Source organism: Tenrec ecaudatus, chromosome 13, assembly GCF_050624435.1.
Source record: "Tenrec ecaudatus isolate mTenEca1 chromosome 13, mTenEca1.hap1, whole genome shotgun sequence".
Classification (NCBI taxonomy): domain Eukaryota; kingdom Metazoa; phylum Chordata; class Mammalia; order Afrosoricida; family Tenrecidae; genus Tenrec; species Tenrec ecaudatus.
The window spans coordinates 49,462,275-49,488,015 of NC_134542.1; the positions used below are offsets into that span (position 1 = coordinate 49,462,275).

The 25,741-nt window shown below is 42.8% G+C and overlaps 1 protein-coding gene across 1 annotated transcript; it reads right to left on the bottom strand.

The window, feature by feature from the left end:
- WDR75 (WD repeat domain 75) lies at positions 1 to 25,113 on the bottom strand. The gene is made up of 21 exons (XM_075529007.1): positions 24,921 to 25,113; positions 22,947 to 23,076; positions 21,899 to 21,964; positions 20,916 to 21,006; positions 19,938 to 20,062; positions 17,622 to 17,692; positions 16,442 to 16,561; positions 15,480 to 15,568; positions 12,626 to 12,784; positions 11,726 to 11,785; positions 11,522 to 11,637; positions 10,314 to 10,489; positions 9,096 to 9,253; positions 8,445 to 8,625; positions 7,619 to 7,713; positions 6,530 to 6,625; positions 5,575 to 5,744; positions 4,772 to 4,831; positions 3,009 to 3,155; positions 2,577 to 2,668; positions 1 to 2,192 (listed from the first exon to the last, which is right to left on the bottom strand). Exons 1-21 carry the CDS (start codon positions 25,091 to 25,093, stop codon positions 1,988 to 1,990), a joined length of 2,580 nt encoding a protein of 859 aa, XP_075385122.1. The 5' UTR covers positions 25,094 to 25,113; the 3' UTR covers positions 1 to 1,987.
- Positions 25,114 to 25,741: the final 628 nt, after the last annotated feature.

The following is a 25,741-nucleotide window of genomic DNA, read 5'->3' on the forward strand; positions in this document are numbered from 1 at the left end:
CGTCTCTAAGGATCCACCCCTTCTGTGTTTCATAAGTGAGGAAACCTAACTGAAAAAACACAAGACAAAATGAAGCATCAAGAAACTAATAGTAAAGGTAAATAAAAATAAACAGAAAGAAAAGACCATCAGCAAAAATTAAAATAAGCTAGAGAGAAAATTTAAGTCACGGAACAACTTGAGAAATATTGAAACCAAGTGCAAATTCAGGTTAGATCGAGGGAGGTCAACTGAACATGTATCATATACCATAGTCCATCCCCCATAATCAAGTTTACAATAGTCTCTAATGGCAAAACTGTTCTAATCCCTTGACTATGGCTAGACGGGGTTTGCCAGAGATGTAATCTGTCTAGGTACTGTGCAGATGGCTTTGGGGCTCTCACTGGCCTTCATAGCCTTCCATAAATTAGGTGTTCACAATATAAGCTGATACTTTTCCCTTGACATACTTGGAATTTGTTACTGTTACCATTGGATCCCACAGCCTGGTGTGCTTCTTCGATGCAGAAGGGGGGACTCATCTGATAAATCAAGTAATTCCAATATATATACCTTACTTGGCTCAGTTCAAGACATTTGCAGCAATTTTGTGAGCATTTAAAAAAATCATTTTATTGGGGGCTTGTACAACTCTTATCACAATCCATACATACATTCATTGTGTCAAGCACATTTGTACATTTGTTGCCATCATCATTCTCAAAACATTTGCTTTCTACTTCAGCCCTTGGTATCAGCTCATTTTCCCCCTCCCTCTCCACTCCCCCTCCCTCATGAGCCCTTGATAATTTAGAATTATTATTTTATCATGTCTTACACTGTCCTATGTCTCCCTTCACTCACTTTTCTGGAGGGGTTCAGTTATCCTGGATTCGTGTTTCCAGTTTCTATCTGTACCAGTGTACATACTCTGGTCTAGACGAATTTGTAAGGTAGAATTGGGGTCATGATAGTGGGGGCGGGGAGGGAAGAAAGCATTAAAGAATTACAGGGAAGCTGTATATTTCATTGTTGCTACACTGCACTCTGACTGGCTCATTTCCCTGCGACCCTTCTGTAAGGGGATGTCCAGTTGCCTACAGATGGGTTTTGGTTCCCAACTCTGCTTTCCCCCTCATTCACAATGATATGATTTTTTGTTCTTTGATGCCTGATATCTAATCCCATCGACACCTCGTGATCACACAGGCTGGGTGAGCATTGATTGATCTGTGTTCTTATCATTTGTACATTTCACTTTCGGTGGTAGCTTTTCAATATAAATTTTCTAGCAGTGTGCCAAATAACTAAAAAACACAAAGTATTAAATCGTTAAGCTGTAGAAACTTTACTATTTTAACAAAATGGAGGGATTTTGGATTATTTACTAGTAGCAATAGGACTTTGAAGAGGTATTCATAGCTATAAAATGGAGAAAGTAGGACCATTTCTACTTCCTCAGGCTACTGTGAAGGAGCCTACCTGTTGGACTGCTAACAGCAAGGTCGGCAGTTCAAACACACCAGACCCCGGCAGGCGATAAAGGAGGCTTTCTGTTCTGTAGATTCAGACTTGGAAACCCACATGGCACTTGTACTTTACCCCATAGTGTCGTTCTGAGTTGGAATCAACTCAATGGCAGTGACCTTAGTTTTGGAAAGGCAGCTATGAACATTATATTTACAAGTACAGTCACCTATACAGGTCTATCAACAACCTTAATCAGTTCAAGTCTCCCAAGTGTTGGTGTCAAACTTAATAATATCAACAAAACCTTTGATTCAAAACAGGCTGATGAGTGTTTCAAAATAAAAATGAAGTGACGTATGTGTCAACAGAACATAAAGTATGATACAAATCAAATGTAGTTTCAAAGGATGAGTTATTCACTTAAAAAGTGAGCCTATTCATATTTTATTTTAAAAACAAATATATTAAAATAGATGTTTTGAGGGTACCAACATACAATTACAGACCCCCGCCCCCCTCCGACCATCAAGGACACCTAAAGATTTGTTAGCCAGCTGTAGTCAACTTTCCTTAATTTCCTCAGTTCTTTTTCCTCAGATTTTGACAACTGGTGTAGAATGTCTTCTTCCAAGTCTACACTATCTGTGTCCTGGACGGTTTCAGTAAAATTATTTTCTTCATCTGAATCATCATTTTCTTTTTGTTCTTCCATATCTACATCGTCAGGAATGTCTTCAGCACTTTAACAATAACAGAATAAAATATTAGTAGTTACTACTTGAAACTATTTCTAAGCAGTAGCTTTCAGACTTCGGACACTGATTGGAAAATAGAACCATCTGGAAAGAGTACATAAAGCATCTTGTTATGTACAGGTTATAAAGTATCAAAAGGGCGGATGAATTTATAGAGTTTGAATCACATAGTGAATTTCTAAAATACACACATACAAATGATCTGGCACTTATTTTCAATGCATTTTACTGGATTTAATACTTTTCTGTCCTATTTTTAATCTCTATTGAAAAACTGGATAAAAAGGAAATGCACTGGAAAAACATTTTATTATGACGCTCACAAATCATCCTGTGTAGAACATCGGAGCACATCTTAAGCTGTTTTACCTCTTTGTCTCCTTCGACAGCAGCAGAGAGTTTATAAACATGGAGCACAAAAAAGTGGCAGATGGCAGCACGTGAGCTGGGGTATGTAGAAGCTGGAACAAAACAAGAAAAAGCAGGGTTTTACTTAAAGGTGCTATCTCTTGGCTTAACACCCTCCAGATGTCCTTGCTAAGTAGCTATCACTATGATACCAGGAGCCACGCACACCAGGCTTTCCCCACGGAAAGACGACGATGTAATCTTCCTCCCGAAATTTAAGAAAACATGCAAGCCCTCATCTCATCACAGGTAGAGACTAAACAACCCCCAATCTGTTTGCTGTGGGCATTAGCAATGCAGAGTATACTGATGAGTATTTAGCCTGTATGAAACAACGTCCAGGTGTTTTGAGATATTGACTGTTTTATGTTGCTTGCCTTATTAGTTACTTACTTCATTGATTGCCGGGACGTTTTCTGTCAAAGGTAGTTGCACCAGCTCATTCCCTAAAGCGTCATTTAATTTCCCATCTTGCTGCTGCCTGTGTTTCCCCAATATAAAATAGAACGGAGTTGTCGGAAGACTTTCTTCTGCTAGGAGCTATTGGAATTTAAAAGGGAAAACATTTCAATACAAAGGTGGGCCTGTTTAAAAACCAACAATCTGTACTAGAGCATCAGAAAATGTGAGGAATGGAGAACTTTAGAAACTACCCAGTATGATTCTCAGGGTATGGACACAGGAAGTAAGCTGAGCACTTCTACTTACTGTGAGTAGGGAGCTCCGGCTTTCTGCCCTGGGGAACTTCCAGCCTCAGAACCACCGGAGTGGAGTTCCTCCCTGGCCGCACAGGGTCTCTGTGAGTCAGTGTGTGATCTTCACTACCGTACTTAAACTGTTCCCCATTTCTTTCCTTTGCCACCTCCCCATAATTCTTTTCCACCTTCTAAAACATGAAGGATTTTACTTATTTCATGCCCAGTGCGTACTGTCTATATCTTTTGGCTAGATTGCAAGCAGAACTGTAAAGGTTTGGTTATTATGGTTAGTGATATATTTCTTCTTTATCTAGAATAGTCCCTGGGAGGGAGAAGATGGTTAACAGACTGGTGAATGAATCCACTGAATTTCCAGAGAAAAACACAAGCTAGGTCATAAAGGACGACGAGTAAGTATGGCACTGGACTTCCAGCAACACCAGAAACTATGAAAGAATGGGAAGTACTTAAAACGCCAGGTCTTAAATGGACCGCCTGGGTACTGAACGCATGTGCTTCCTAGAGCCAGGAGTGCCTGAATAAAGAGCCCTCCCCACCCCCCCACCCCCCGCCCTTGCAGCTGCCCGGACGCAATCAAGGCTAAACCTTCAGGTGACTGATGGAGCAGCGGGCACCCAGTGCCCACCGTACAACCAGGTTAGGCCACAGCAGCTCAAAGGCCTCGGTACGTAGGTTTAAGTATCAAATGTATCTAAAAACACTGAGAGGAGATTGACTCAACTCGGGTAGTATTTGAGGTTGAATTACGTGAGAAGCACACAGAAAACTAAGTAAATGAAAAACAAGACAATCATTAACTTGAGCAAGCACAATGTTGGTTACAGAGGGAAAACCAATCTGTGTATTACTCCATGCTCTGCGATCACAGAATTGACATGATTAAAAACAGTCCTGACCTAATTTGAGAGACATTTCTATTAGGGAGTGTGTGTGTGTGTGTGGGGTGGGGGGGTGGGGGTGGTGGTGGAGGGTGGTGGCGGAGCATGTTGGGAAGTGTCAGGGACGGTGATGAGAGCAAACAAGCTGAACCTCCACCTTCAGTAGATAGGAGCTACTACCCAAGCGTGAGAAATCCAGAATCAGCACCAAAAGCATGTTCTCAGTGACATGCAGGCTAGTAACGACTCCGGCTAAGCGAGTGCTCACTTTTATGGTACTGGTGAGGCGTTGGAGCTGGGAGAACAGTTTTTCTTTAAACAAAGCAAGCCCCCTCCCACACCCCCAAAACAAACCCTGCAGCCTATCTGCCTCTTCAAATCACGAGCACATCTGCTCAATGATCCAAAGAGGCAAAGCCAGCTGGTGTGAGTACAAGGATGTCAATTCTACTTTAGGGCGAGGTGACACGCTTTGCACATAACCAACCTCTGAGAGATGATCTTATCTCTGTGGGGAAGCAGTGCAGCCTGTACCAGGAGTGGCGAAAACCCAACATACCTGCTTGCTTGTTGGGGTGAGTTTCTCTTCTGGAGACTTTGCACTGAATGTCAACAAACTCTGAAAGGAGAGAGCGAACGATGATTCGAAAGACATAGTTAGAGCACAAGTTTAGTGTTCTCAAGTTAGGTAAGGCGGTTCATTTTTCTTTTTGAGATAGATACAGACATATATTTGAGTTTATATAAACAACGGGGCTTCAAAAAGTTTACAAAGAAATGGTATTAAAAGCATTTTAAAATGGAATTAAAATAATTGTAAAATAGAACCTTCCCACGGACTCTCTAAAGGCCTCACATGTACTCCTACCTGGCCACTGACAATGACCAAAAGTGACCAGCATCTTGCAACTGTTGTGAAAGCCAGAGAGCTGTTCTGAGAGGTCCTTGTCAGAAGTGGGTAGTGACATGAAATTCAATTGTTAGATCCAACTTAAACCACCAATTCCCACCGAATTCAATACTTAAAGGTAATGAACCGATGAAAGGTATTTTCAGTAATCCACTGCTTTTGTTTTGCTGCCCCTAAGCTAATGATGTGATATGTCAGGGTCTCACAGCTGTGGCAGCAGAGTTCCTGTGCAGTAAAAACGGCGAACCGCTTGGTCTTGAATCAGAGGTTTGTGGCTCAGGTTCAGCCAGGTGTGCCTCTGAGGAAAGGCCTGTGTCCTTATTGCTGCAGAGCCCAATTATTTCTTTTGAGCACCAATTCTTTAATGAAATTATTCTACCTGGCATGGGAATATTATTAAAGCCACCAGAAATTATACATACGAAATGAATGCCAAAAGAAGGCCGGGCTACCTGTGATTTTGTCAGGAAGTAAAACTGGGATCTGTTCAGCCACTGGAGAGCTTCTGAGGTGAATGCCTCTGGGGCATCTCGTGGGACAAACACGCCCCAGTGCACTTCCTCTCGGCAGATATTCTTTTGAACATACAATGGCCTTGGCTCACTAGGTTTAAATACAAACACTAGAGGGAAAAACAAACAGAAATCAACATTTTTCCTGCAAAGGTTAGTCCGTCTCAGATTGGCAAACTCCATGAATCCTGGGACGGATTGCACGATGCCAGTCATTTCAGGCTCCGATACAAGTGACTCACTGCATGCCTCCTCCGTGCAAGGTGAGGGCTGAGGGCCACCGAGGAGAAGAGGATGGATAATCCTGCTCAGAGGTCTGGGCCCGTGGCAGCAGACACTAAAATAGTAGTACTGCATTTTGTGGTAAAGATTAGAATAGGGAATATGCAAAAAGTGCCTTAAACACAGAAAAAACTTACTGCTATCAGCCAATGCTGACTCCTAGAGTCCCCTGTGGGTTTCAGAGACCCTAACTGTTTAGGGAAGCAGAAGGGCCGGTCTTCCTCCCGTAGAGAATTTTGAGTGCTTTCAAACTGCCAACCATGGGGCTCCCAGGCCAACATGCAACCTGTACGCCACCAGGCCTTCTAAACACAGAGAGGAGGCATTCCTAATGCTTCGGGGAGTTGGGAGTGTTTGAAAAAGGAAAAAAATCTCTCTTAGCTGTTGATGGGTAATGTGGAATTCACCTGTGAAAAAATGAGGAATGTCTAACACCAGGTATGAATACACACATAAGGAGGTGAGGAGTAAGGTGTCAGGAAAAGGAACGTAGTGTGTCCCAGGCAAAATGGCTTCAAAAGAACATTTGATTTAAAGATAAGTTTCACTTTAATTACATAAAAGATGTTAAAGAGAACATTCACGTAACGGCTCACTCCTGCTTTGTACTTACAATCTGAACCCACAGGGGACTGAGAGACTGCAGCAATATTCTCTGAATTCGGGTCAGGTTCTATAACGCGGACACTCAATTTTGTACTCCATTCAACTGGGGGTAAAAAAAAACAAAAACAACACGACACATTTTTAAGTAAAGACCTACCCAAAGTTCTAAACTTCCTTACTCATTTTTCACTACACTATTCCTGATGCCACGTAACTTTCACACTTCACTTTAAACTTGGAACGTCTGTTCTAAATGTGCAGTGACAAGTGCTGGAGTTCTGACCCAGAAGTTAGTGGTTCACACCCAATCATTGATTCAGGGGAGGAAGATGCAGCGGCCTGCTCCCAGACACACTTACGGCTCCAGCGGGAGATCCTATGGGGCAGTTCTACTCCATCTGATAAGGGTTTTTTGTACTGTAAAATTTTTATTGGGACAATCAATCATATCTATCATTCCAGGAAAAGCAGCTTTACTCTCCTAAGCAACACAAGGACACATTTAATGAGAGTGAAGGCCATGCCACAATAGCAGGCAAAGTAAAAATACAATGGAAGTCGTGCTTCTACACACGTCAGTGGGAAGTGGGGAAAGCTTAACTGGGCACTGTAGCGCACTGCCGCCAAGTTGATTCTGACGGTGACCCTACAGGACAGAGCGGGAGTCGCTGCAGGACACAGGGCTATAAATGTTTCCAGAGGCAGACAGCCTCATCTTTTGCCTGAACTGCAGATCTCACACTCAGCAGCCCAAACCTTAGACCCTACAACCCCAGAGCTGCTTTGAGTTGCTGTACAGAACATTAGAAAAACCTCTTCATGAACACCCACCATCATGAAACCACTACGCTTTCCAAAGAGATCTGAACTGAGTAAAATGCAGTACATTGACCTTTCTGAGGAAGATACTCGCAGGGTAAAGTTAAAACCTTAGCTCCCCAGACATCGTCGATTACTGCACGTAACAAACTAGCAGCCGTATTCCCCAAACTGCCATCGCCCACTGGAGGGTTGAGATGGGTCAGAATCGACTCAGTGGCAGTGGGTTCTTTCCCTCATGTGCTTTGTCGAATCACTTTGCAGTAAAATATCTTACGTGTGCAGCTGAGCAGATTCCAACAGCAAAGGATGTCATTTTCCGTGGTGGCAAGAAGATACTTAGAGCACGTCAGTCGCCCAAAGCAAAGGTGCCTAGATGAGGGCCACAAACAAGCCAACAGTCAGCTCTAGCACATTTAGCCACAGAGCATCACAGAGCACCACGCAAAGCAGAGTTTTAAATAGACACACACTATTGTTCATAATTATCCTGAAGAAAAAAAGGGGCTAGAAAAAAAAGAATTGAAATTTAGGAAAACAAGGCTGAAGACGAATTCTTATTTGTAATACGCTAGAGACTATACTAATTATCACCTAGAGAAAATGTACATGAAATGGCGGGAACCTGACAAAAGCCTGGACGATCTGCAACTTGGACGCTGAAGACGACATTAAGAAGTAAATTCATAATCAGTCATTTGGGAATTGGAAGTAATTTCAATAGCTTTTTGCCTTGGTATCTTCCTTAGCCCTTCAGAGCATAACATAGCTTTTGAAGGGAAGATATGTAAAGATTTGGGAGCAACTAAAATTTGTATTTAACTTCTATTATCATATAGCATGTAGTGCAAAATACAAAGATTATTTACTAGCAAGAAAAAAGTCCACACGCCAAGAATCAAACCTTAATTCCAATTTCAGAAACGGGTAATCATAGCACAATGGTTCAGTCCCCAAACTAGTAGCTTGCCGGCATTTTGGTTAGCTGTTTCGTTCACTAACCTTCAACTACCTCTACTGAATAAATTATAACTGAAATTTATAAAAAGACTGGCTTAGACAACAAAAAGAAGTACTAAAGAGTCCCCGAATGATTCACCTACCTTATTTTCCCAGCTCGCTGGCAGAATGTACACTTCAGCTCCCACGTTTCTGAATCCCATATTGTGACAATCTCCTCAAAACTAACCGCAAGTAACGAGCCGTCTTCAGAGAAACAGCAGTTAGTTGCTTGGTACTTGTGGTAACTGCCGACAAAGTCACAGGTCCAGCCAAAAGCCTTTTCTGTGGAAATATAATCCAGAGAGTTCAGAAATGGCCTACAGCTAGGTAAACTATAGGAGAGTGAAGCAGTAAGATGAAGCAACAATGGAGACAAAACCACAAAACCAGCTTCCCCAAACTCTCTGAGTCAGTCTAGAAAGTAGAGCAGACCCATTTATTTGTATGCTCCTTTCTGGAGACGTTGGTCTCCCCCTAGTGGACGAGAGAAAGGCCTAATGTCAAAGGGCTCTTTATCCCCACCCCTCAAACTGGGAGATGATCAACACGATTACTATTAGAATTATACAGTGGGGACGGGGTGGGGAGGCATGTAAAAATGTAACATCTCTGGTCTATTAAAATGAGACGGTATCCTACAGAAATAAGCAATGTAGAGAGTGCCCTCCCAGGATTGACGTTATTTTTGCAAGAGAGAAATACGTCATTTGTTAAAGGTGCCCATCATTTAAGCCCGTATGTAAGTCACTTACTGTAGATATCAGAGTCATCTGTTAATATCCACACTTTGAAGTGACCGTCTTTGCTAGCTGTAACCAAGGTGGGGGCTTCAGCTTTGTCTGCGTTGCAGAAACACAGTGCTGTGATGTGATCCTCATGGGGCATTCCAATCTTTGTGTTAAGAACAAACCTGTTAGAAAACAGAAACCGATTCTTACCCTCGGGCAGTCTACGTCATCACAAGATTTAGTATTGTCACCCAGAACGACAGACTGAGAGCTGTACTTATGTAACGGTCATCGAACACAGAGTTCTGACGCATAATTTGTCTCTTTGGGGCCTTCACCAGCTCTCAAAGCTTTTTTTCAAGCTTGTGATAAAAAAACGATCTGTGGTGTAGTAGTTACTTGTTGGGCGGCTATTACACACGGTGAGTAGTTCAAAGCCGTCAGTTGCTAGATGGGAGGGAATGCTGCTTTCTGCCTCGGTCAAGTCTCGGAAACCCACAGGGCAGCTCTCCGGCTCCAGGGCCAGTACCGACTCGATGGCAGCCAGTCTGGAGACCAGGATCGGATAGTGGCCCGATTCAGAAAAGGCAGACGTGGGTCCAAATTCCTAAACTCCTCCTTTATCACTTCAAACAGGGACAGCTTGGAAACCCTCTGTAACTCTTTGGGTCAGTGTTTTCATGTGCAAAATGTAGGTAATGGTGGTTATTCTGCAACGTTCCTGTGAAGATCACACGGGACAACGAGCACGAAAGCACTGAGCTAGTTCGTGGATACACTGCAAGGATGTGATAGGCGACGACTATGGTAGTCTACTGGAGACGCGCGCACACACACACGCCCGCACACACGGACGCACGCACACACACACGCCCGCACACACACGCACGCACACGCACGCACACATGCACACGAGTTCTGCCCATCCTGCCTGCTCTTCTGGAGAAGAAAACACACTGCAAGAAGAGCAAGGAAGAAATCCGGACCTTTGGGTCTAACCGGGCTTGCCCGTGATTTGTTATTAGATCCCGAGGAAAGCACTTCTCCACGTCAATGAAACGACACACGGTGACTAGAAGGGCACCAGGGACTACTCAGAATAGAAAGCTGAGAGGATTTTTAGCTCTACTTTTAATCTCTATTTTTCCAAATCTGAGAAAAATCAAGCAAAATAAAACATTCTAAAAACTGACAATTCAAAGCAAACAACAGAAAGCCAAATGTACTCAGCAGTAGCCTTACCCTTGTGTTTTCTTATTATAGGCCCACAGCTTCATTTGCAATTCCAGTTCAGTCTCCTTCTCCTGCCGCTGTTCCACCGTGGCGAGCCAGCTGCCCTGGCAGCCAAACGCCGCTTTTGTTAGCTCTATCTGGACCAGACCACAGTCATTGATATATTCCTGCTGTATGATATCCAACTGATGGTTAAAAAACAAATTAAGAACATGCTATTAATTAATGTAAATGCAAAAATAGGAAACTCATGAAGTGACAATAAACCACACCCTAGCTGATTTCTAGAGTCCATCACAATGTATTTCCAGATAGGGGAAAAATGAACAATTGGTTATGGCCTCAAAATTGCCATTGAGAAAGGGAGCACAGTACAGACGACTAATTAGGGAATGAGTCTTTTCCGTATCAGCAATGACCACGAAGTGCAAGGACAGCACAGAGCCTTTCCTTTATGGCCACGCCCTCCGAACAACACAGCGCTCCACGAAGCTGGCTTCCACTAGAAGCCTGGAGAGCACAGGTGAACGCACAGCTCTAATAAATGAAAAACGAAACGCACACAGTCTGCAAGTAGCTCAGCATTTATCTGTGTCTCTTTTAAGAATTTTCTCAACTACTTACTAACCACGTATTAAGTGCCTATTACTTCCTGGCACGTACTCGATGTGAATAAACCAAGACCAAAACAAAAAGTTTCTTGCTCTAGAGTTTAAAAATGTAGAAAAAGAGGCAAAGTATTACAGTCACTATGCTAGAAATCTAAAGGGTACTGTGGGGAATCAGGTAAAAAGAAGGGAATTCTATATTTTCAGGACTGTAAGAAGTGTTCTCTTTTAATTTACACTGAAATTATATTTTCATTATGTGATTTTGACACTGTTTAATCAGAAAGCAGAGATTTATGTTGTCAGCCCATTCAGCTTCATATCCTTATCTATGTAACTAAACGCCTGGGTGTAATCTCAAACAAAACAGAAATGCAGTGCCGAGTTTGTGAGAGACAATGGTCTCTGTGCAGACTTATTCAGCAAACTTAGCCCCAAAGAGCTAGGCTCTAAACAAGTGAGCTGAGCAAACACGGAGAACACTGACAATGTTCAAATGAAAACAGGCCGAGGATCTTCTTTCAGAATTCACCAAGTAAGTTACACGATCCTAGAGGTATGGAAAGCACTCCCTCAGTTTCAAGGCAAGTTAATTGATAAAAGCCTTACATTGTATAAATGCTTGTCATTTTGGAGGGAATAAAACTGCAGGTGGCCAGGCTTGCCATTCAAAACCAAAGCTCTAGTCCTTGGGTCAATCAACAAACCAGTAAAGATACTCCTGTCTGCAAAAGAAGTGACAAACAACAGTTGAAATCCAAAGATACACTTCTAACACATATCTGGTTCCAAATCCACTGGGTTCTCGGGTACCTTTCACTAGGCCTTGAATTACTGCAGAAGCCTCAAGGTTTCGGTGAATGACTGTTATCTCTGCGGGTTAAAGAAATACACAGTTATGAACATAAAGTGGTCGGAATCGCCAGTCGAAAGTGACACTTGGATTTGTATCATTCTAAAATGTGCCACAATAAAACACCAAACCCAACCCAGACCCATCAACTCCATCAAGTAAGTTCAATCAACGAGGACCATTCCTAGAAAAACAGGAATTCTGCGCATCAGTAGATGTGGTGGTACCTCTCTGCTTTGTTAATTGTGCCTCTGAATGTATTTTAAAGTTAATTCAGAAACTATATACTCCAAAATGGAGGGTTAGGTGTTTTACTTTGAGGCAATTCATTCGACAGATGCATACTTCTGCTCCTGTCTGTTTTAGGAGGCAATGGGCCCATGGGATCCACAAAGGAGCCCGGGTCCAGGCTGAGTAGTAACAAGATGAGCAAACATCTTCAGAGGAATACAAGATGGGCTTCACTTCTGTCTGAATTCACAGCACCCCACACCGACAACTGAGCTAATAATATTCTTGGATTCTATTTTGGAAATGTCATTATATTACAGATCTCCACTTCCAAACCTCTTTACTTCCCTGCTCACCCCACAGGAGATTAAATATGTCGGTGACATAATAATTAATTACTAGATGCACTTTAAATTTTCATAAAAGCAATCTTGAAAATGCTGGGTTCGGATGGCATTTGGGACGGAAAATGTGGGGAGAAGGAATGGAAAGAAAAAACGACTTCACTAAATCTTTGCAATACTTCATTAGCTTTAGGTAGTTTTACCTGTCATTCCCTACAGATGCTGACTAATGGTGCTTACAAACATCACTACACCCTCACAGGAGCAAGCCACAGGGAGACCTACTATTATCGGCGTGAGATGTGCAGAACAAGTCCCCCGCAGGTGAGACCGCGATATGCTCGATGGTGGCTCCCAGGCGGGGGAGGAACTCTTTGTTCTTCTCCGAGGTGTCGCGCCACTCTACCAGCACGGACTCCCTGCCTCCGCTCAGCAGACTGGTGCCTGGGAACCAAGGGCAGCGTTTGGGGGAAAGAGAGAAAGAAAACCAAAGTCAACATTTCAATTTTTCCTATCATGCTAAAACTATTTTAAAAACAACACACAGATAAGTGCCTTAAGATCTTTTAATACATTCAAGATAAATAATTTAAGTAAATGGGTTATTTCGAAAACAAAAGTTGTCAGGCTGGCGAAGAGAGCAAAGCCTCAACTTACACTGCGCATGAGAGAGCTTACAGACAAGGGCTAAGTGAAAATACACCTCCACAAAATCAGTCCAGCCTTCAGTAAACAGGAAGCGCGAAACATTCTCAGCATAAACCCATCGAGGTCTACAGGCCGCTGCAGGCACTATTTCTCGCCCTAACACTTTCCTGAGAAACATTCACGATCAGAAGCGCATTTGAACATGTCTAGACTTGTGTGCACATGAATCGAAACCTTAGTAGCAACATTTTCTGACTGACCCTGGTGTAGAAAGAACTTCAGAAACAGAAAAGCAAAGTTTTAATTTATTCAGCTAAGAGTCACCGGTAGATGGTAAAATAAATGGGTCAAAGATGGCTGCATGCCAGGAGAGTAAGCCAATCTCAAGGCATCACTCCAGATTATAGGTAAGGCAAGTAACAAGTAAGTAAGACTACTGTTAATTCAAGCCAACTTCACCTCTCCATCACGATGATGGGACGCACTGAAACAATGTGTGGCTACAGAGAGCCAGGGCTTTATCTACCTATGTAGTCTTCCTGCCTACAAGAGCTCTCCAACAGTCCACCACCGGAGATAAGCGGTGAAGGGGAAGAAGAAAAGGGAGAGCAGGAGCAGCAAGGGGACAAAAGAGAAAGAGGCAGACTGTGGGAGTCTGGATAAGGATGCCCGGGAATGCTCCTTCCCTTTGTTTTGTTATCAGGAAGCATGTAGATTGGCTATTTTTTCCTTAAGTGTTAGGAAGAAATTCTCAGTGAACCCTCTCCTAAACAAAACCAGCCTCAGTGCAGTCAAGTCTGGGCAGACCCCACGGGGCAGGGCAGATCTGCCCGTTCGAGTTTCCGAGACTAACTCTTTATGGGAGTAGAAAGCCCCTTCTACCTGGCACAGAGCTGGTGGTGGTTCTGAATTCAGGCCCCACGCATGACCTTAGCAGCCCCTAGCATAATCACTAGGCCACCAGAGGATGGCTACTGACCTTGTGGAAATGTTTCCAAATACACGCTTCGAAGTTACAAAAAAGATATAGATGTTCACACCTTCACCAATTATTTTTGGGTGTTTCCTCAGAAAGAAAAATCACTTTTTCTGCACCTTTTCACTTACACCAACTTTACCAATAATTTTAGTCTCTAGTTTGCGTTTTTCAGGAGCAGCTACAACAGACTGACCCAATTTTTACCAGCTGGGAATGAGGGTGCTAAAAGGGCAGGTAACCAAAGAAAAACGGCACTTATTTTTGAGACCACGGCTCTAGAGAGTGCAATTTTTATTCATCATAAAGAACCACACACTGTCATCGAGTCAACTGTGACCCAGTGACCCGACAGGACAGAGCAGAATTGCTCCTGTGGGTTTCTGACACGAAGTCTTTCCTGGAGTAGAACCTAACTTTGGGCGCTGGAACGGTTGCTGGTTTTGAAATGCTGACCTCGCAGTGAGCTGCCGAACTCATCTATTCCAACCCGACTCCAACTCAAAGGGAGCCCACGATGGGCTTCCACAGCCATAAACCTTTACGGGAGGAGAAAGGCTCAGCTTTCTCCCTCGGAGAAGACAGGAGGCTAGAACCACCAAGGTTGGGGTTAGAAGCCCAATGCCCAACTCACAGTGCCATCAGCTCAAGTGGAACAAGTCTGAACGAATTTAAATAAAGGATGAGGACAAGACTGAAGAAAGTGTTCTAAAACTGATTGTGGTGATGAGTGTACAACTCTTCCTGATGAGTAACTACTGAACTGTATGATACGTGAACTACATGCCAACAAAACTACTGGGGGAAAATAAAACACCGCTAGTCAATGCTGGGTGAGGCCATCTAGCAGTCATGAACATGAGCTCTGGAACCAGATGTCAATTCCAATCCCACTCACTAGCCATGTAAGAAAGTTAGTCTCCAAGCCTAGGGCTCACAGCATTCTTCTGGAAAATGAGAATGATTCCTCTATCATGTGGCAAGGGTTAAATGAGATGATGGATAAAAAGCACTTATGTGGTCCTTGTCACCCGATAGGCTAAGCTAAAGTTATTAAGTAGTATTTAGTTGTAAAGACACATTCATGTGATTAGGCTCTTTACATTAAATGCATACAAGTTATAGCTATATAGTTAAACAGGAGCCCTTGCAGTATAATAGGTTACACACTGGGTAATATCTTGTAGCTTCAGGATGAGTAGTTCGAACCCACCAGCTACACTGTGGGAGAAAAATGAGGATTTCGGTTCCCATAAAGATTTTCAGTCTTGGAAAGCCTACACAGGGTTGCCATGCATCGGAATCAACTCCAGGGCAGTGGCTTGGGTCTCGAATGCTAAAAGCAGACTGTCGGGGGGAAGTGCATCTTGAACCTGGGCTCCTCGGGAGCTCAAGCACACGGACTGCACAGCAGAGCGCGGGACACCAGGTGCCGCAAGCTGACAAGTCCTGCGGTCCATTCGGACTGTCAACATGGTGAATGAAGGTACTTCACATACTTAAACCCGCACTTACCCGTCACCGAAAAAGCCAAGTCCATAACCCTATCATGGTGCCAATGTAAACATGTGTATGTGTATTTCTTATCATCATCAAAATTTCTCCTAGGAAATCAAAAGCAAAATTTGTTAGACTGAAAGTACACCTTAAGGAAAATGTCAAACCAAATACTGGGATAAACTACAATATCAAGGTTACTTACAAGTCTATCCTTCTAACCTGAGTCATTTCTACAAAGAAACCATCCATGGTATATTTCTAGCCAGATAGTCACTGTAGTCCCACTTTGCTAATTTTTAGGAAGGGCTTGTAGGAATTCCTCATTAAAATGGTTTAATGTCAGATGGGGATTTCCCATGTTCCAGACTGAATCATGTTCCCCCAAATATGTTGCAAATTCCAACTCCAACTATCATGCGTGTGGTGATGGTCTATTTGGGGCGGGGCTATCTTGGTGATAACAATGGTCTCTCTTGAGATATAAAGAGACTGCTGTATTTTAACACAGAATAGAACATGCATGGTTTGGAAACCACATGCCTTGCTTGTGCATCAGTTTCCTACGCTCCATGTGCACGTTTACCCGAAACTAATATGGTGAGCAGCAAACAGCTGGGGGAGAGCGCAGCCCACCCACGTGACATGAGAAAGACGTTCTCGCAGAGCAAGCAGGGCAACAAAGCTTTCCCCTCCAGCCAGAACCCGGAATTTGGACTTTGAGCTTTTTAAATTTTGAGAAAAGAAATCTGTCTGTTAGAGACATCCATTTATGGTAGTTCTGTTACAGGAGACCACCTATGTGCCCAAAGGCAGAAAGGTGTAAGCCACAGCTCCGTGAAATGAAGGACATAATAAAAACAAGGAGCAAAGTGGGCTTTCAGCATTCTCCCCTTCCCTGGATTCAGAGACAGCCCTGCTGTGCAGGACAAACAGGAAACAGCACACCAGGAGCCCCCGGACACCGGGAATGAACTGACCAGAGGCGGATCTTGCCATCCTTGTGACCAGAGGCTATGCAGTCTTCTTTTGGGTGGCATGCAACACAGGTAAATTCGTTCCTGGAGTGTTTCTTATTCTTTGTTGATGACAAAGTAAACCTAGGATGGGGGAAAATCCCTTAATTAGCAAAGTCTCTTTTAAGAAGTGATATACCATAGACACTTGCCAAGTTTTCCAGCACATTTTTAATGTAGTTTTGGTGGTAAAATTAGGTGCCTCAGCTGATAATCAGGTTGGCTTATAGTTGAGCATATCCAGTACCTCTCCCTCTTTCAACTCAAGTTGGGGAATTCTCAGAAATCAGTGAATGAAAATGCAAGACTTTTAAAAAAGAAAATTCTGATTAAAAACCAGGCATTTTGTTTTACAATTATCAACTGGGGGCTTCAAAGAGTTCATGGAGAAGTGTATTCAAAGGTAACAGGATTCTTCCATCAACGTTTTGAAGTTTCCTCCTAATAACATACAAATATAAACATTACATGGCTAACATTTTACCAGAGACTGGCCCATGAAGCCCACTGACTTTTAAGTTAAACAATAAAAAGTACTTCCCACGGTTTTCTGCAAGGCAACAGTTGATTTCTCACATTACTATCATGTGGGGACAGGACTAAGAAATTACACCCAAGACATCTGGCTATGACATTTAAAGCAGTGGTTCTCAACCTATGGTGTCGATCGACCCTTTCTCAGGGGTCGCCCGATTCATCACAGTAGCAAAATGACAGTGAGGAAGTAGCAATGAAAATAATGTTATGGTTGGGGGTCCCCACCACATGAGGAACTGTATGAAAGGGTCACGGCCTGAGGAAGGTTGAGAACCACTGAGCTAGAGGGACAAATCCAAAGGGACGTATGTATTTGGCATCATTACTGGGTTTAGCATTAGATTCTTTACGCTCTCTTATTGATCCTACAGACAATTTATATTACCCCCGTTTATAACTGAATACGAGTTACAGTGGGGTACAAATGAGCTAAACAGCACTCATCTTAAACAGGTAGCCAAAGGCTTTTATTAATTCCTAGAGCTACAAAGTGGAAATCAGAATTACCTGGAGGAGGATTCAGAAAGTTTTGGACTACAGCTATAAAACAAAAACATTACCCTCTGGATTGAAAAAAGAAAAAAGGTTATTTAAAAGGAATTCTTACCTTGATGTTGTTTTCTTTTTGAAAAAATAAACTGACAAGTAAAAGTCCCGAACTGCTGCAACATATTCTCCCTGGTATTTCAAGAGAAGACACTGTAGCCTCCAAAACGCGAGTCAAAATTCTCACCATAAAAATGACCACAGCACAAATAACCTGGGTTAGTACTAAGAGTCTACATATTACATTGTGACTACGAAGAGGATCATGTGCTTTTGAAGTGACAGAAAACCAAAACTTTGGCCCTACCTAATTTTTTCACATCACGGCACAATTTACGTCCAAAGAAATGCAATTCAGACATCATTGAGGATTTAGATCCTTTGTTTCACCACAGGAAGCTCCCCGGTCCCCGGTCCCAATGGCCCTTCTCCTGCAACAACTGTTTCCAACCACCGTATTTCCTATCTATTCTAGAACTTCCCATGAACAGAATGGCCCAATCTACCCGATTTTAGTCATGCTGCTGACCGTGTTGGCAGTTCCATTTTATTGTTGCAGAGTTCCACTGAACCACGTACAACCGCAACGTGTCTGTTCCCTGGGTCAACATGAGCGATTCTTATATTTTTTGAGGCTGGTAGGCAGCACAGTGGAAGTGCGCTAAGCGGCTTACGTCCACCCAGCAGCTGCGCCAAGGGAGACAGATGCGTCAGTTTACACTGGAAAGACTTATCATCTTGGAAACCCTAAGGAGTAGGTCTGTCCTGCTGGATCATTATGAGTCAGGACAGACTTAAGGGCAGAGAGTTCAGGAAGTCATCTTTTTCATGTGAGCTATTGTGTGGACATGTCTTTCTACAAGCAGGAGTGATATTGCTGGTGTATGTTTGATTTTTTTCTTCATTCTTCGCAATATTTGGTATTGTCAAGCTCTTTAGTTTTAGCTCTTCTGGTGGATGTGAAGAACTATCTCAATGTGATTTTAATTTGTATTGACCAAATGACTAGTATCCCAAAGAAGAATAATGTTGAAATGTTGAAAGAGTTTTCTCTACTCTGAGAAATTAATCCTTTTCAAAACAATGACAAATAAGGTCCGACAAGACGACACTGTTAAATCACCACTGATTGAGAACCAGTAAGTGAAAGGTCTCGAGAGGTGCTCGAGGAGCCTGGTGCCACAGTGGCTATGCTTTGGGCTGCTAACCGCAAGGCTGACCGTTGGACCCCGCCAGCCACTCGGAGGGAGAGACGGGGCTTTCTACCCAGTGACGAGCTGCAGTCTCAGGGGCAGTTCTACCCTGTCCTAGAGGGCCATTCGCGCGGCATCAACCCCACGGCAGCGAGTTTGCCTCTGATCAGTGTTACAGGAAACAGAGGCAGAATGTTTCTTCCTTAGAAGTGAGGATGGTGAGAATTTGCTTCACATCTTTAGACATCGTATCAAGAGAGATCAGTTCCTGGAAAAGGACTCCATGCTTGATCAAGTCGAAGGGCAGTGAAAACGAGGAAGACCCTTGAGAGGGACTGACACAGGCTGCAACAACAGGCTCAAGCACAACAACTGTGAGGATGGTGCAGGACTGCCCAGTGTTTCCTTCTGCTGCACACAGGACTCTATGAATTGGAACCACTGATGGCACCTCACAACAACACATTCATGGACTATTACATAGTTACTATCTTTGAAGAATACTTACTCATATGCTTCATTTCATTTTTAATGAAAAACAAACAAAACCACCACCTCCTAAACAAATCAGGATAAAAACCCCCAAGGATCTTACTGTATCTTGGGAAATTGATTTTGTGCATTTATAAGGAAAAGACTAAGGAGCCCTGGTGGCACAGTGCTGCTGGCTTACTCATGGCAGGCTCGCCAGTCTGCTCGCAGCGATGGCAGACGTGAAGGCTGAGACAGCTCTACTTACAAGGTCACTGCTCTAAAATTCACCTGATGTCAAGGAGTTGTAAGAAAAAGATTAGAAGTGCCCTCAAATATTATTATCGCTGGTCATATTATAGATTTTATTTTTAATCTCCAATTTTTCTGTAATGGGTATCTTAACTATGGACAAAGTAGTTACATGTTCTAAAGATGTATAATCTAAAATCAGAGGTGTAGCTTTTGTGTGGAAGAGTTGAAAAATGTAGCAGAAATGCCATGGTATTGATTTTTGAAGGGGGAAATTAGAAGGCTTATCACTGTTATATGATGAAATCCACAAAATTAGGATTGTTCAAGAAAATCTGTAAGATAAATCATGCTAAAACAACTAAACAGATGAAGACAGTATCAACACAATAGAAGGGAAACACCCAGAGGATAGGCTGCAAAAAGAGGTTTTACATACACAAAAGAAAACAAAATTTTACCTCATTTCCAAAGGCAATGCACTTGGGCGACTGGTTTATAAAATCCAAAACAATGGAGATCTCCTTCGCATCCACTTCTTGACTCGATGATTTCGGCAGCTTCACTGAAACCAGCTGAAATATATCTAGCCAAAGGAAGCTATATTAATATAAAGCTGCTTTAGAGAAGGCGAAAATGTATGATTCTTATACATTTTATATACAACTGTTGTCTAGAATTCTTTTAATACCAAGATAATTTCGCCAGTCTTAAAACAGCCTCAAAGCTGGATTCTACTGGAACATACTAGTTTTAAACGGGAGTTTATTTCTACAACTCACATATAGTTACATCTATACCCATTCTATGTGAATAGATGGCAGTGTGCGTCTTCTTGGCACAAGGTACTAAACTGTGTATTAAAATGAAGATGGAAATGAATATTGGTCAACTGAGCAGCCAGAAACAATAAGCCATCTGATAAAACTTTGAAACACATTATGGATTCCCTCAGTATTTCACAAATAAATTTCTTTTTCTATGACAAATATGTTCTTCTCTTTACAGCTCTTAATAAGATTTCTCCCCTATTTTATACTCGATCTTAGCCAAAAAGTGGAGAAGCAATGATTTCTTCCCTCCTGTGCCTCCCTAGATTTTACAGTGACTATAAAACTCTGCAACATACCGATCTATTTTTTCCAGTTTCACAAATCCATTTTGTTCTCTGAACTACTGATTTGCCTGGTGTTCTCACTCATGTCACCATGAGTGAATTCCTGATAGCCCTTCCTAAATGTAGCCTTTCACCAACACTGTCTAATGTAGTCAATGACATCAAGTAGGTGTGTAGACCTCTAGATGTTTGGACCCAATTCTTGAGTCACCTTTGACTCTTCTCACACCTCACATAAAATTACTGGTAAATTTGGTTGGTTGTACCTTCAAAACACATCTATTCAGTGACACATGGGAAGAAGAAGTATCTTGTACTCTACCTGGTTTATCTTTATTTACTATAACAAAGACAGAATCCTCAGTGCGGGCAACAGTGAAAAGGCCATGGAGTTGATGTCCAACTACGAAAGTCTGAAAGATAACAATCACCTTGATTACTGTCTGTCTACACCCCTTGGCCACGCAAAGCATAATACATACTTACTGAATAAGTTTTCAAAGTTAACATGTATAGACCTGATTCTCATAAATAATTTTATAGTGTTTTGTTGAATGAATGAATGTGTTTGTATTAATCTTAACTGGCCCTCTACCAATTGACATGTTCAATATTTCCCCCATATCATAAGTAATATTGCAGGAACTACATATATATATATATATATATATATATATACACACCATTATTTTATTGAGAATCTTATCAGTGAACTTGGTAGAGCAAAGAATGGGTACTTGATCACTTTCAGTTTCACCTCGTTGAAAAGGTAGAAAGGGGAAATTTTCAGTGGCTTATGCAAATGCTACATTTTTTTAAGATTAGAAGCACTGCAATTTGTTTTAATTTACATTTCTTTAATAATTAATCATCTCTTCATGTTTACTAGGGAAAAAGATGGCGCTGCCTGTTCTGGTAGAGTCATCGCCCGGAAAGCCCTATGTAGGGCCACTAGGAATCAGAGTCCATGCAGTGGCAATAGGCTTAGGTTCTGACTTTTTCATGTGTACTGGCTATTTGTATTATTATTTTTGAATTATATAATTAAGTCTTATGCTAATTTCCCCACTAGATTATTAGATTTGGGGGAAGTTTTATTTTATGTATAATACTCTTGGGAAATATTTTCTTCCAGTTTAATAAACTGCCTTTTTTAGGGTCAGAAGTTGAACAGTGTTCATTTTGATGTTTGACTTTCACATCTTGCCCAGGAGAGGTTACCCAGAGGGGGAACCAAGGTGCCTGTGCCTGAAGTATGCTGCCATTCCTTTCCAGATGAAGAAAAGGGAAGGTCAACTCACGTACCTTTATCAAAATGCCATCTGGATAGTCCCACAGCTTAACTGTGCCATCCAATGAGCAAGAATACAGCTGAGGGCAAAAACAGACCAAATTGATTAAGACAGAAATCCAGACTTCCTGAGCACAACACCAGAATTAAACTCACCACTAAGAGGTCTTTAACTTTCAGACACATAAATCTTTTTACGCAATTCATGTATGAAGTTTCTGTTTCGCTATAAATCTTGGTAACAAAGACTTGAAAATTCTCAATTTTAACAGTAGGATACTTTTACTAAGGGGGTTTATCAAATCCTTACAGGGCAGCAAAGATAAAGGGGGTTCATAAAGACTACAGAAATGTAAATCCATTCTTAACTAGTAATTTATGGGTGGGCTGTAAATAATCCAGAAATGTGAAACTTCCAAAACTAGAGCAAGAGCAAAAACTGTTGTAATTTTTCTGTGGCTTTGCTGAAACTTAAGAACAGAATTCCTTTTAATTCTTGAATTCTGAGAAGGAAAGGTTGCTTCATGGGGAGATAAGGGCAAAACTAAAACCCCAAATTAGTGCTAATCCGCTTCATTAACTAAAGAGCCACCAACTAAAAAGTCCTTCTTGTTTACATACCAGCCTAAATATAAGGTAACATTTGCATTAATCCTAAAGAGCCTCATCTTTATGAGAATAGATTTATCATGTTAACAACTCTAGACTAATATTTCCTGAAATGTGTTCCAATATTAATCCCTTAAGATAACTCTGAGGAAGTCAAAGATTTCAGAGGTCAAATCAGTTGAAGTCCGACAATTAAATTCATTTAACTGTTAGAATCTTGAATTTCAGAAATTCATGTAGGCAAGGATCCTCTTTCAAGTAATACCCATTAGCATCTTGTGGAATAAATAGTCCACAGAATACACTATGGGCAACGTAATTGTAGGCTGTGGTCTTATTTTACTATTAAAAAATACGTGAGCAATGTCCTGAATCTGGAATCAGCATGGCTATTTTTCTTCCTCTCACAACCTAAAAAGTTGACCTGTCAGGTTCAACTCAAAAGCCTGCCACCTGTAGATGGTTGTTGGGGTTGAGCTGGATTCCGGTCACTGTCCTGCTGTGTCCATTCAGTATGTGCACACATTCTTCTGTCACTGTGCTGTAAATTTTAACAAAGTCCCCAGAGGCACAGAAGAGATACCTGGAGATGAGAGCAAATTAAGTTTCAGACACACTATATAGATACTATAATCCTTCTGTCTATGACAAAAGAACAAACAAACAAACCCACCATGCAGAAGCTTCTTCCAAAACAAAATAGATGTTTACATGCTACATTTATACTTGTGTGCTATTTCAGGCTACGAGGAAAGTGAAGGTCACTGTCAACTAAAAGAGCCAACCATTGAGGTCAGTCTCTGTTTGACCTGGTCCACGGACACAGGCTGCACAGACCATCCTGCAAAAACAGCGTATCTTGTGATGTTGCCTGGAGTTGCTACTACCCTATTGTACCAATTCTATGATAAGTGACTTTCCACAACTCTGACATTAGCATGCATCTTACAATCAATGGGATCTGACAGCTGCTTATGGATGGCCAGTTATAATATAATGGACTCTTATACCTGGCTGGTGATGGTGAGGTTGTGTGGAAACCACATACTAAGATAAAAAAACAAAACCATTAGCAACAAAGCATCTGAAATATATGATTCCTTATTTATTTGGCTGGATCTTCCTCTTATTCCCATAAGTACCTTAGTTCACAGTGCATGATGGGTAATAGCAGAAAACACATTTGGACAAAGTTGAACTAAATCAGGAAAGACCTACATTTACAGAGGGGAGTAGAAAATGTTTCCAGATTTCTGAGCAAGACTGGCTGAGGACTGATTAATGATAGTAATACTTAAGGGCCTATTTCAGCTCTTCACGGCTTTTGTCACTTTTAAGATATATATCACTGCCTGTGTCCCTGCCATCTAGTTATCGGACTCATAGTGATCCTGTAGGACAGGCAGAACTGCCCTGGGCATTTTCAAGGCTGTGAAAGTGTTTGTGGGGGTAGAAAGCCCTGTCTTTAACCCACAGAGCAGCTAAATGAAATCCACCAACAGAACTGTGGAAAGAGTGCACTAGAGGGGAGACTTCTGGATTAAGATCAGTCCAAAGTGGAAACCACTGCCAAAATTCTTAAAGCCTCAGTATCTTTCATTGCTTCTCAAGGATCATCAAAATCACTTTTAATTGTGAAAATCAAGGACTCAATTAAAAAAGAAAAGAAATTTTTTGAAGGGAATTTTTGCAAGCTCCTCCAGTCATTTGAGTATTTAACAGTTATCTGCCATATTCCCACGTGCAAGATAACGAGGGGGACACAACTTTCCTGTTACTATTCCTATTCTTTAATGACAGGAATCAACAGTGTCAATGTTAATTGACACTTCCATTATGTGGCAAGCTTTTATTACAATGTGTTACTTCTAGATGATGACAATATAACACACATGAAGATGGTAACTGACTTAAGTTCCAAACACTGTTACATCATTACATATACCAAAGGCATCTAATGCTCCCACAGCCCTAGGAGATGGTTACTAAGTGTGAGATGGAACTGAAGCAGAGAGGAAGGAATTTAGCATGTACATCCAATGGAAGAACTGCGTTTCAAACTCAACGAACAGATGCGTGTAACTTAACTCTATCCCACGCAGAATCGATCACCAGTTTCCACAGAAAGCTCCAAAAGGGTTGGCCACGTGCCTTATTTTTTCCCCCCAGGGGAAAAGCCGCATCTTAAATTCAGTCATCCCAGGACACGAGTCGCGGTGTTGCAAATGCATCGGCATGCACCCTAGCCGTCCCGGGAGCGGGGCCTGGGAACACGTGCGCCCGCCGCCCGGGCACCGCAGCTCGCGCCCGCAACCTGCCGGGGGCGGGAGGCGCGCCCCGGCCGCGGCGGGCGTCTCCCGCGCAGGCGCCCCTCCCCCCGCTCTGGCGGGCCCGGCGCCCCTCAGCCCGGCCCACGGAGCCCCTTACTTGGAGTCCACAGAGAACAGCGCTCTCCGAAAGTTCAGCTCGCTGCCGCCGCAGCGAACCACGCGGAGACCTCCCTGCTCCACCATCTTGGCGCAGACGCACTTTCTCACTGCAGCCAGCCCCGCCCCGCCGCGTTCGGCTCCAAACTTCCCACCCGGGGCCGCAGCGCCCATGGGGCCTCTCTAGGCTTCCACCTCTATGGTGGCGCCGAGCTCCTGGGCGGCCATTTTTCATTTGGGCAACGTTAAACTAGACCACAAAGGCAAATCACCGGGAAATACCCCGTTTATAGTAGAGCTTTCTACAGTCTTATGTGACGTAAACACATTTCTCCCCGGCCTGGTTAATCCGATTCTAGAGCTTTTCTGTTCACACCAGGTACGCTGGTGCTTCGGTCGCGCGGAGATGACGCCATCAGGCTGTGGAGATGACGCCATCACCCCGCGCCACGCGTTCTAGTTCCTACCGGCGACGCTCACCAGCTGTCACTCGCGTTTCGTGCTCCGAGTACCAAAACGTTCCCAGCGGAGCTGCCGCGCCGAGGTACTGGCTTTGACCTTTGGAAACCCGGACTCTGAACCCTCGTCGCACCCTTTTCCTGACCCACTGGCCAATGTGGCGTCAGAGCAAGCCCTCGTTCGCTGCCCTCTAGTCGACTGCTTGTTTTAAATGGGCTGTTCTGCGCGTGTCCCGCCCCCCCCCCCAAGCCCGCGGTCCTTCTCTGCTGGAAAACCCTGAACTTCGGAGAGGTTTATCTCGTTTTACGTTAGTTTCCAGCTCCTTAAAACCATCAGCGCGGGGACGATAGTAAGTCAGGTACC